The 12877-nt window shown below is 46.2% G+C and overlaps 2 protein-coding genes across 5 annotated transcripts in view; one reads left to right on the top strand and one right to left on the bottom strand.

Moving 5' to 3' along the window:
• LOC119445191 (uncharacterized) overlaps nucleotides 1–12877 on the top strand; it is a 34525-nt gene that overhangs the window by 5981 nt on the left and 15667 nt on the right. The window contains exons 4-8 of one of the 4 annotated variants that reach the window (XM_049664251.1): nucleotides 68–199; nucleotides 1084–1146; nucleotides 2712–2765; nucleotides 4105–4242; nucleotides 6454–7636. In XM_049664251.1, coding sequence (XP_049520208.1) covers nucleotides 68–199; nucleotides 1084–1146; nucleotides 2712–2765; nucleotides 4105–4242; nucleotides 6454–6795 — 729 coding nt within the window. In that variant the 3' untranslated portion in view covers nucleotides 6796–7636. Of the gene's footprint in view, nucleotides 1–67; nucleotides 200–1083; nucleotides 1147–2711; nucleotides 2766–4104; nucleotides 4243–6453; nucleotides 7637–12877 lie in introns of those variants that run through there. The other 3 variants (XM_049664253.1, XM_049664252.1, XM_049664254.1) reach the window with 3 other exon arrangements.
• Nucleotides 7687–12877, bottom strand: part of LOC119446602 (DNA ligase 4) — a 26612-nt gene continuing 21421 nt past the window's right edge. The window contains exon 3 of the transcript XR_007466157.1: nucleotides 7687–9703. The gene's annotated coding sequence lies outside the window, so the exon portion shown is untranslated. The remainder of the gene's footprint in view (nucleotides 9704–12877) is intronic.

Here is a 12877-nt window from a genome sequence, read left to right as displayed (position 1 = left end):
CTTCCTCAAATTCGGCACACCGCCGATGTCGGTGCATGGTGCGATGATGCCATTGCCATCTGCGCAGGACTTCCCACTGCCATCCTTGCTGTTGGGTAAAGAGAGCCTGGTCCTGCTCGGCTTCATCGCATGGAATTCGGCCGGTATCAGCATCTGTTACATCAGCAGCATCGTGCTCGCCGTGCACTTCGCCAACACGGTGCGCGTCACTCGCGTTGAATGTTTGTAGACACATATCGAATACGTTACCGTATTTCTTTTGCTTCTTAATTTGATGCACGCAGTCGGCTGTTCTGCGCCGCAGATTATTATCCACAAGTCAGCCACATTAAAATCTCTACACAAGGCTTTTTTTTTTTTTTTCTTCAAGTTGGTTTTGGTTCGTTCAGAGCGGTATGTAAACAGTCGCGTGACGTTAGAAAGTGGATGCGCAATGCTCGAAAGTGTCTGCAGTGACGAAGGCGGACATTCTAATTTGAACCAAACATACTTCGCGACAACGCATTCGCACCAAATCACTCTGTATATGGTCTAAAATTAGTGGAGCAAAACTGATGGAAATGCGCAGCAATCATTAACCGGTTCCTGAGGCTACGCATGTATAATCGACAACAAATGCTCGGCCACGTCCTCGATTATCTTATTCAATAAACTACGCTTCTAATTCAGACATACGCCAGTAGGAAGTCCGCGGCACGTACGGTAGTAACACTCCAGTCTGTATTGTGCCGCTTCGTGCTTCTGCGTGAAACGATCGAGCCACTCTTATATAACCATGCATGCATGGCCATGGCATGGCCTCCAACACCCGAGCGGCGCTGCACAGGACACTCCACCGCGCCTTCTGATCACGGAAGCTATTGCTATAGGTAACACGCGCTGAATGAAGCGCAAACGGTAAGAGACAACGGGAAAAGCGCCAGTGTTCCACCATGGCTGAGGAGCTTGCCTAAGTTTCAACCTCGATGACGTTCACGTTATTTCTGATGCAAATACAACGCAATACGAAGCCTTATTGCAAGTGTAGTAAAACGTATGGTTGTGTTTGCAACTGCGTTGCCGCTTCGCTTGTTGGCATCGCAGGTGGACCTGAAAGAAGCCATGCAGGACCTCAAGGACCAGAACGTGGAGGAAGGAGACTTCCGCGTGAGTGCAGCGTGAAGACGGCGTCAGTGGCGCTATAATCACTTGTATTATATATACTGTCACATGCGCGCACATTTTAGTCGCAAGTGTACAGGCCTATCTGCAGCGAAACTTCTGTAGCACACTAGGCTCACGGAAGATGCGCGAATTCAGCACTGTCCTCCTGGCGCCCAGAGCCATCAAAAAGTGACCATACGTGGAATACCCACACCACATCAATGCTTCTTAGACGACACAAGGTCAAGAAGCCCAGATGGCCCACAGTCGTGACGCTAGTGGACAGACGCTTCGAGGGCGCAGGACACGTTAGAACACGAGCGCGCTGTAGGTGTCCCTGCACGCTTTACTGATCGTAGGGGGCAGTTGACGGCCAATGAGTGACGCCAATGCCACGAGCGTTATAGGAGGAATTGATCAAACAAAGGAGCCTGCAGTTGATTTTGATATAAATATGGCTCTGTGAGAAATATTGATTCTTGAGGATGCGCAGGACGTTTCACTTATACACGAGACCGGCGGGACTGCCGCTGGACCATTTAACCGACCGCGAAAGACCTCAAATAGCCGCAGTTTCTGGTGTTGCAGAAGTCGCGGGGCGTGGTATAGCGCTGAAGTTAGCGTTGCAAGTTGGCGGCTGGGTGTGATTATATTTCTTTGATCGTTTTTTTTTTTTGTAATCGTTGTTACTAGTTGGTAACAACGCGTCATTATTTCTTATTATTGGCGGCGCCTCCAGGACACCAAAGAGACAACGGGGACACCAAAGCTGGAACCCGGACTGGTCTGTGGGTCGGGGCTCGCCGAGGCCCCAATCCCGGACAGCCCCCTTCGAGCTTTGATCCTCCTGCACCCCCTTGGGTGCCCCACAAATCCTGCACCGCCTGCTTTATTATAATTTTAGCTGATCTCCTGAGGCCTCCGTTTGCAGCTTACATGTGCCCTTTCAGAACAGCATATATAGTTGTAAAAAAAAAAAAAAACCGCCAGAGAAATTCTGAGAATTATATATAATATATAATGGGGTTTAACGTCCCACAACCCCACCATCTGATTATGAGGCACGCCGTAGTGGAGTACTACGAATTAATTTTTATCACCTGGGGTTCTTTAACGTGCACCTAAATAAATGGGTGTTTTCTGCATTTCGCCCCATCGAAATGCGGCCGCCGTGGCAGAGATTTGATCCCGCGACCTCATGCTTAGCCCACGGCGAGTGCGTCCACCGATATCACATATGGAAACAAAACGCTGCATGAGCGGAGTTGTTTCTGCGGCGGCTGCTGTTAATCGCGCCAACGCGTCACCCACACGCTGCCTCTTGCGATCTCCCGATTAGCGAGTGATGCCACACTTCGCTCCGTTTGTAACGTGCCACACGAGACAGCTTGTCTGCGCCAGCCAAATATATCGCGAAATGAAAACACGCATAGAGCTGCGCTCAAATTTTGCATTAGGGAGTATCGTAGTCGTCGGTGTACTTTTTTTCTGACGCTATATACCAATCATCTACTATTACGCTACTATAATATATGTAACATGCCGCTTCTTGGCTTGCTCTCCTCCAGAGACAAATGATGATAACGACGATATCCGTATTCACGCTCATGGCCTTCATGAAGGTAAGTTTTTTTTTTTTTTTCTTACCTGGTAAGGCACATATAGAGCCGCAAAACTCACAGACCACGTCCATCGATCGTGGCAGCTTGTCTTAGCTCCGGAAAGATGCTATTTTTACCGCGAAGCTCTCTATGGCTAGGATCCGGGGATTTCTTCGTGGCGTAACGTCGACAGAAAACTATCATCATCTTCATCATCTATGGCTCATACCCCCGTAAGGCAGAGGCTACAAACACTCAGCAAAGTGAAACGAGCAGTGCCTACATTCTTTAGAATCCCGCATAGAACATACAGAACAACATACATTTGAATAATGAACAAGCTCAAAACAAGCATCTGAAGCACATAATTGATAAGGCGCCCCTGCGCCTGCATGCAATGCAAAGCACGTAGTGCTCCCCATATACGTTTCCCGGTAAAGATTACTGTTGCGCATGCTGCTGCGGCGATGGCAGCTTGACTGTAACATACGAAGCAGGGAGTGACGTAACTACACTCTCGTACGTAAAAGAAGAACCTGCCTAGCAATTGATTTGGGTTGTGACAGTGCTATAAGAGAAGGCCATGTATAGTGAGGACTCCTGAAGCGCAGCGTGCACATGAGGCGCGGCGAATTTCTCTTCTCTCTGGTCCACTCCTTGTAGGTGCACGAAGTAGCGGCGCAAGCCAAGTCGCAGGCCGTCAAAATGTCCTCGGCTAATAATTAGGTAAAGAGCATGTGAACGACACCACGTGAATAATTTTAATCTACGTCGCAGTGGGTAATTGTTCTAGTTGTTGCTTAGCTTCGCTGTTCAACCACCTTCACAGCGTGGGAGACCAATTTTTTTTATTTGAGTGCTCAGTGCTGTAGTGCTCATGTTATATAGTGTCGACAGGACTGTAATGAGGAAGAATCGCAGCTTGATACGTCACTGTTTTGTGCTGTGAAGGATACTGCCGACATAAGCTTCAGGAATGTCGAGCATAGTTCGACAGAGTGTGAAGCCAGTAATATGAGCGAATTTTTCAATTGAGTGCAGGCACTACACCAAGCTTCTGAAACTCTCCTCAGACAAACATATTGTACCCAGTTGCTCGAAGGCTCGTTTTCGCAGGTTTGCAAGCATACTAGGCAAATTCTCAATTCCTCTTAGTAATGCGCTAAACTTAAAAGTTTTCCCTCATCAAAATGATTCACAGTACGACGGAATCTGCGCAGCTCTTGACAATTTCGTAATAATCAGTTTGCACACTAAAAGTAAAGGACACACTAGCCGAACGTATGCCAGAATGGCTGCTGTCTATTGTCTTGACCTCGAACGAGAAAAGACGAGTCGCTGCATTGGCCTCGCATTGCAGGGCGCCATCCTGTACAACATGTACATGTACTACAAGAAGACCGACGGCGTCGACGGCAGCATAGAAGAGGCACCCACGGCTTACTACTTCCCTGCAGACCCGACGGCCCCCGTGCCTTTCCTGCCGCCGGAGTCAAAGGTGTGCATCGAATTACAGAGAATAGCGAATCTTTTGAGTTAATTCTACAGTGAAACATTCAGTGGCAATTTCGCGGTAAATGCCACAGAAAAGCATTAGCATTACGTAGCACCTCTTTGAGGTCCCAGATCCATGATTTACACCGAGGTTATCACATTGCAAAGTGCTGTTCAGGAGCTCACTCGACACACGCCCTGCCTCTTCGAGGAGTGAAGTGCAACTCATGGCGGTCTGGAGTCGACCACCATCAGATACAGTGTATATGTGTATGCATGTATATATACGCGCTCTTCTAAGCTCTCCCATCCCCTCTTTATTTCTACCATGTGACCAGCTTCCTGCACTTCACATACATACACATTTTTCCACTTGACACCCCTAATGCTAACACATTTAGAGTTGTTAATGCTTAAAGCTATACGCTCATTGTCGTGGCATGTAGCTCGATTCTAGATCAGCTCTGGAGGAATGTCTCAGTCGAGTGAGCCTGTTCGTGGCGTACAATGTTCGTTTGGTCATTAGCTTGCTGAGCTCTTTACGAGACCGCTATTCAAAGTACTTTCAAGACAAGATTTGAAAGCAAGGATAATTCACAGTGGCTGATGTCCTGTACAGTCATTCGCTCTATTTTCCTGTCGCACATCAATGGAATGGGCTGCACCACTGCGGTCATGGCCAGCCTTTGCGTTGTCCTAGAAGCTGCGATGGGGCAGACCTGACGCACTGGCTCAATGGTAGCGATGTTCTGCTGCTGAGAGATGTTCCGGGTTTGGTTCAAGGTTGTTTGATTTCGGGCCACGATTATGATTGCATTTCGATGGAGCTGTAATGAAAAAAGTAAGCGACGCAAACGTGTATCTGTAGCGAGACTTGGAGCGAACCCCAGGTGCTGAAATCGATCCCGATCCTCTCCGACGCAGTTCCTCAGGTAATGAACCATAGAAAAAAAAAAAGAATACACATGTACACCGAAGGATTGTACTGCCGTGTTATTGCAATAGAAGAGCGCATGAAAGTTGCTAATCAGGTCGCTCATGCCTGATAACCCCCGACCTGTCACAGTAAACTGTAGTGCGTGGTTCTTCAACCTCACCTGCTCACCTGTGTACAATAGTGTGTTGAGTACACTACCTCCCAAGTATTAGATTTCGTTCGTTTCCATAATTTGGGCTCTGTGCATTGCTCGTTTTAAGTCTGCTGCAACGCTTAGCTTTGCCTGTACATTACCCAGACAACACAAAACATCCCGTGGATGCTGCGGGAAGATCCGAACGTCCTTGCTTTTTATGGGACGTACTAAGGACGTCCAACACCATGCCCACGATGAATTTCAAACACATCTACTACTGGACTTAGCGTGAACCTAATCTCCGAGGAACATCCTCAGCAGGATATTCCTAGGCCGTTGCTTCCAGATGTTTATTTGGGAGCTTCATGCTTGCCCGAACAAAATTGATTATATAACCAAAAACGAAATACAAATGGCACACTCTAAAAAAAATGTTTATTAGTAGACTGTTTTGTTTTAAAAATTATCAATATGATTATTATTACGCTATTATTATTGGTCGTGGTGTCCAAAGTGCACCTTCCGCCGACGGTTCTCTTGAAGTAGCAAAAGCAGATCTCGAAGGCTATACTATTGTAAGTGCTTAGGTCTGCTGCACCTGAGGTAGTTCGTTTGGTACCAAACTGCTTTTTAATGGTGGAAAGAAACAAAGACACAAAATTTCTGAGATATCAGAGCACATGAAAGTGCACAAATATCAATACGGAGCCCTACAATATGGGCTCTCGTATCCAAGCTCCGTAATCCATATATTAACCCAATTTGTAAATAATGAAATGCCGTCTAATTACAGTGTCTAACAGTAATGCCTTGGAACATGTCCTGACAATGTACTAAAATGGTCCTCCAATTATGTACCTGGTATGTTCACAGTATCTACTTGGGATGGCCAAATGGACCTAATCAGGCGCCTTTTAGGATTAGTGCAGGACATCCTTAGGGATGTTTGAATGTCCTGATCTCAACATCCCAGAGAATTACTGAGGATGCCTTTGCATTGTCTGGGTATTTATCGGATTTACAACTAGTCTCTGGTTATATGTAACGTCCGACAAGTGTTTGTTTACTTATTTGCAACATGGAAACAGATAATTCCATTCTTCTACCCACTGCACCTTAAATATATTGTATTTCATTTCCAGCGGCACACCAGGGCAAATGTCGGCGGTGCGCCGCCAGCAGCCGCCCGCTGCGGCCTTACGGGGCACCCGACACAGCGATGGCATCTGCCAGGCGACCGCCGGCGCCTGCTGCGGTGCTACCGTCGGTCAGGCGGCCCCCGGTGCAGCAGCCCTTCGAAGTGGCCGTACTACGAACGCCTTTCATGGTGCTTCACATGCCGCCCGCAGAACTGCCGACTGGACCGCAGCCTACAACACAGCAACAGCCACCGCCGACCTCAATGCAGACGGCAGCTCGCTAGATTTGCTGCGTGGAACCGCAGTCGCAACCGACGAAAGTGCGTCGCGGGCGAGCAGAAGTAAAATTGATGCGAAAGCGCATAATAGCACGTGTTGCTTTCACGTGCAAGCTTGACTTCTCTTCAAGCGCGGTTTTGGTCAGTACTTGGGATAGCTGTTTCCATGTGGGTGCAGCAGGTACGAACACACCGCAGGGACTGTTTCATCTCGTGACGATATAGTTTAGGTACCACGTTTTCTGGCACAGCCGCAGTGGACGAAGCAACCGGGGGTAGGGAGCTGTAAACCTAACATGGTGTCCGGTGTGCCATGCGCCAAGTAGTATGCAACAGCGGCCAGAGAGTGAACTGATGAAACTAAATGCATTGAAGGGGTTGCTTTGTCATTACTGCACGAGCATGATGGGAATAGAAGGAAAGTTCCAGGGAGTTAGCGACAGACATATTTATTGCCTTGTAATAGCACACTAATAATGGCTCCCAATTAATATTAGCGTGCAAAACGGATGAACTTTTACCATTCTAGCCATGATCACTTCCAGGGTGCCAGGTATTACACCAAGATTAAGGTACAGTTGATTGCTCTAGATTGCATCTGTATTATCAGCGTAATGCTAAAGATTCAACTCATTGCTAGCGCACATGCATACAAACATTATGGTTGCAATGGTGATTTAATAAAGATGCGCTTTCACTCACTGAGGAAGTCAATAAAGTTTGCATGATCGTACGCTTGCCTGATTTCATTCATTTGAAATGGTGACAAAACTGCATGATGCATTGCGGAGTAATGATGCTAGGCACGATGAAAATTAAAATAGTGCAGCTTTCTGACTAAGCTTTACTAGCGCAAATATGTGCCTACTAACCACAATACTTCTGGGCTTTCTGTTCTTCAAATATCTAAAAAAAAATGTCAGTTTCGCCCAAAAGGCTAAGCACTCATTACGAGAAGTAAGGTTCCCGTAGTTTTATTGGCCGTATAAATTTCAGTGAACATTCACCTACTAATTAAATTAACAAGCATGGTGTCAAGCACGCACAGGCAAACATGAACAGATATCACTAAATGACTGCGAAAACTCGTTGTCACAACACTGGCGCGAGAAGAGCGCCGGCAACGGCGAGCAAACGAAGTAACGAGTCTCAGAAGCTTGAGATTCCGTGACCCTCAACGTGCACGGGAAGACAGCGCACCTGAAACCACCAGCCATCTCGGCTTGCCAAGAGTTTGCACCTGCCGCAGATAACTTCCAAAACAGGGTGCAGGGGGCGCTCAGCTGTGCCATGCACTGTCACTGTCAGGCTAGAGAAGAAGACACGCTCTCGCATGTGGCCCCCTTCCCTCTAGTGTGCGCTGCATCACGTGACCTCAAACATTGCGTGCACATCAAGCCACCAACCTTCTCAGCTCACCTCTGAAATCTCCTTAGCATACAGCACGCAATGTTGTGGCACGTTATACGGAAAATCGCGGCGACACCGACTGCGAAAATTCGCATGGACAGTCTATGTAATTGCTATTGCAATAAAATGCTGTTCATTTATAAAGCACAAATGCCTCACATTTATAAAGTCTGCATCCATATAATTGTTATTGCAATAAAAAAGCTGTTCATTTATAAAGCACAATTGCCTCACATTTAATAAGTCTATCAGTCGAAATTATAATGAACTTTGAGAAGTCCAATTATTGTTAATGTAAAAAAAAAAGAAAGCAAAGCTAACAGCACATTGCACTTTGGCAAGGTTTAATGTGTTTTAATATAGATAGTCATGTAATTCTGTTCTCTGGTGCTTATAGCAATGCACCGGCAGTTGCTGTGAATCTGTATTAGCTACCTTTATCTGCAATTAATGTTTTTGGTTTGGCATGGCGTTTTTAAATAATGGATTACCATGCATACTGCACACTACTGTCCGCCTGCAGGTCCACTGATGCTGCCTTCCTTGCCTCATGGCATTTGGTCATCTATAGACCTCCCATGTGACTACTATAACATGATCGCAGGCAGCACACATTTGATAGATACAAAAACAAACACGAGTGCTTCTTTGCTCCTGTGTGCATGTCAAGTTCAGGTTGTCTGTACCCATGGAATCGTAACAAGTAGCCCGATTGCATAGCTCAGTGCAGTGAGCAAGATGGACACAGAATAGTGATTACAAGTGTTGTACTCGATCATTCCTGATGATATATTTCTGAACAGCTCCATTTCAGTTTCTTAGTAAATTTCAAAATGACTAGTTTGAAGCTGCTGCAAAATGCTTATTGTGCTGAGGCAGAGGTGAAATTGAGAGAGGGGGGCTGTATGGGGTGTGGCCAAAAGTTGGGCCCCCTTCCTGGGAACTGAAGGTCACACAAGTACAGGTGCATAGCCAGGAAGGGGAGCTCACCATACACCCCTCTTCTTCCCCCGTGTTTCCTGTGTACCAGGATACCACCTGCCCCCTCACCCCCAAAAAACTTTCTGGTTACGCCTCTGCATAATTTGTACCACTACTACTCTCAACAGATTGTCGAAGTTAAAAGTCAACAGTCAAAGTCAACATTATAAGGCACTAGGAACAAAGTGTGACAGCATATGGGCAATTCTGTGCAGAAAACAGCCCAAAGTTCATCAGAGTAGCAGGAAAACACAAAACAGTGATATCATTAAAAAAACTTGACTTCATTCTCACAATCATAAAAACAAAGCTAGAAGCACAGCAACAAACAATCACTTCATTTATCACTTCACAAATTCACTGCATGCTAAAATGTATAAATAAAAGACAAGGCAAATACAACATGGTTAAGTTAAAAATTGCAAAAGGTGCATTTGCTCAATTCATTTGCCAAGATCGGCAGCTCATGTACAAAATCTCATTTTATTAACACAGCGAAGTGTAGCTTGCAATTGCAAACGGCAACACAGTTTCAATCTTGAAATGAATGGTTCGACTGCATATACTGGACATTGTACTGCCACCTCTCTCCATAGACTGGTAGAAGCTAAAGAACATAGTATTACAGCTTTGCTCAAGTAAACATAATGCTGAAAGAATAAAGCATGTCTAGACCCACTACTACGATAGCAGAGACCAATGGGTAAATATAGCTACAATTGTGCTTTTATCAACATGCAGTTCTACATATACAAGCGCTGCACAGTCGTATTCTTTTCCACAGTGCACGTACACAAGAGGGGCTGTTGTTTCCAAGTACAACAAGTTGCAAATTTCATTGTACCAGGAGCCATTTTAATTTGCACATAGTGATACATTAATGCTTCGGCTACACAGCTGCTATAGCCATGCCCTGCTTCCACCAGGCACTATGACAGAGAAGGAGCCACTCAAGAGAAAAGAGGCAGTTCACCAGCTCGAATGCATTCATCTATCCATTCACTATCCACTTCCAACACTTCCTCCGAAGTATTCATGTCATTCAAATCAAAGTCGGAATTACCAACTTCCCCATCTCCTAGAGTGTTCAGAACTTTACCACCATGCAATCTAATAATTAATCTATTTATTTTACTATCCTCGCTCAATCTCAATGTGCAGTTTCTGAATAGGCCCCACGTTGGCCGAGGGTCAAAGTTCTCCTGCTCAAAATTAAAAATGAACCCTGGTAAGTCATCAACATGGTTCCACGCCTCTTTGGGAATGGTTGCAAAGAGTTCCTGCAAAGAACTTGCAGTCACAGGGGCCGTGTAGCTATCACCATATTCATCAAACAAGCTCTTCAGCCGGTTTTCTGTCTCAGTGCAGGAGCACCACAGGTCTGCTGGCTCCCATGGCCGAAGCTCAGGGGAATTGAGAAGTGCAAGAAACTTGTCTGCTTTAACGACATCCCATTTTCCTCGATTGATGATACTGCGTGCTCTGAAGTTTAGCTTCTCTGCAACAACACAAAATGTTTCCTTGCTGGGATTTTGGACGAAGGTGCCTCCCAATTCATCGACCTGGACTTCCAGCTCCTGCTTTGTGACATCTCCACAGCCTGTCAGAATGCACAGCTCCTTTCCCTGAAGAATACTTCGCTTCTTTACTGCACCAGATAAATTAGCTGGCCGAAAGTGTGTGCCTAAAGATACCTTGACACTGGCTCCGATGCGCCTCTTTTTTGCTGGTGAACCACCATCATCCTCATCATAGCCAACTGTGGCAGTAGCCAGTTTCCCACCCGCTGCCTTCTCTAGTTCACAAAAGCTCTGAATACGACAGCACATCTTGCCAAGGCTTATCATGGCGAATGGCAGCCACACGAGGAAATCTCAATGTTATACCTGTCCTGAACTGACTACTGCGAACGAGCTCCGAAGCTTTTATCTGAAGTACTACAGAGTCTGATGGCTCGAGGTATAAGTCTGGTTTTTCTTTAAGGCCTTGTGCAAGTACAAGCTTTCCTGGAGGTTTTTTTGGGTCATAAACTTTCCATTTTGTTGTCAATTTGGCAAGCAGGTCATCCAGTTCTTTCATGCTGTACCCAGAGCCCACCTTTGCTACCGACCAGAAAGACCGTGGCATACCATCGTCGTCGCGATCTCCACTGGCGACACCCAAGAGAAAGTGAGAGACAATACCACTGCGACGCCCTTCTCCGAAATATCCACCGAGAATAAGCATGTCTAGATCTGAAACTAAGTTGTCCACATACTCTGGCTTGAGTTTCAGCCAGCCAGCTCTCCTTGCATTAGGTTTGTAACAGAAGTAAGCCTTTTTAGAACAATGCCTTCTTCTTGGTCTTCAATTGCTTGGTTTAGAAGACGAACAGCATCATCTCGTGTCGAACCCTTCTGCCTTTTAGAGATCAGTATTCTGCAGGAACTTCCAATACAGCCTGATCAAGAAGCCCGACTCTCTCCTGAAGAGGCTGTTGGTGACTACCTGTCCATTCAGGAGGAGTATATCAAAGGCCACAAAGCAGGGCTGTAATGATGAACTCTCTGTTAAACTTTTTACGTCTACATGAGAACCTTTTGAAACAAGACGATCATTCCTGGGGTCATATCCTATTACCTCTCCATCTAAGATGCAACTTTTTACATGGCTTCGAAATGACTTAGCTATGTACTGTGTCAAAGATCCTTCATCAGCAGTGGCTCCGAAGCCCGAACTGTAGTCGTGGCTGCGCCGTGTGAAGTACCTGCAATAAGAACAAGGAGTCAGAATTAAATGCAGTCAGAGTCAACAGAGATGGCAATGCTTGAAGTTCTCAACCACAGCTGCTCACTTTCTAAGCACTGTTACAGCTGCTGCCACACTAACGTACGAACTCAAACAAGACAAAGGTTCACAGAAAGATGAGGACTTGAAGTAATCAACAATGGTTGGACAATCCATGTTTTTGGCTAAAGCCAACATTCTTAAAATAAAATTGAATTGTCATTAGGGCAACAACTTCAACACTCAATAAAGCATTTTTGTCCTGATGGTGACAAGTTCCCTTGTCGAAACTGTAGCGCCAGCCTTAAGCATCCATTGTTCGACCTAGGGGAGGCATTCTTGAACAACCACTTTAAGCGACAATATCCCTTTCGTGTGATCTAGTGCTCAACCAACTAATAAGCGCGCACTGAAAGAGATATCGGCGAAAGTGACCACCATAGATTATGTCTCCAATGTTGATCAACATATAAACCGTAAGGCAAAAATCATTCATCCCCCATCTTCATGTTCTGGAGAACTGTACGCATCAACGTACCTGAACTCTGAGTCATCCTTGTGCACCTGCAGCCGCTCGCCATCAACTTGGTCTCGGCAAAGAAGGCTCGTGATTCAAGAGACGCTCGACAGAACGAGGCTCCGCTCTTTCGGCCAGCATTGGTCGCACGGCATTGAACAGTGTGACCTGAACAACGTGCTGCCGAATTTTGGGTCTTTCAGTTCTCGACAAATCTTCGAGAGGCTGCTGCTGTTGTCAAAAACGTCCTGCGCGTCCGGATGATAGCAGGAAAGGATACTCCCTTCGCTCATGCCCATTTTCATCTCCTTTAGAATCATTCTTACCAGCCACTTTTGCTCTGCGGCAGAAGTACGGCGCAGCAGCGTGCATAGCGCATCTCTCGTCCGTCGACTGCCTGCGGCGCCACCGTGAGCGTGTGCATCAGACACTTCATCCAAAAGCTTGATTGACGTCGGCTATGGTGAGCGTCCCC

Source organism: Dermacentor silvarum, chromosome 3, assembly GCF_013339745.2.
Source record: "Dermacentor silvarum isolate Dsil-2018 chromosome 3, BIME_Dsil_1.4, whole genome shotgun sequence".
Classification (NCBI taxonomy): Eukaryota; Metazoa; Arthropoda; class Arachnida; order Ixodida; family Ixodidae; genus Dermacentor; species Dermacentor silvarum.
Note: the sequence above shows the minus strand (reverse complement) of the source record. Positions and strands in the feature narration are given on the sequence as shown.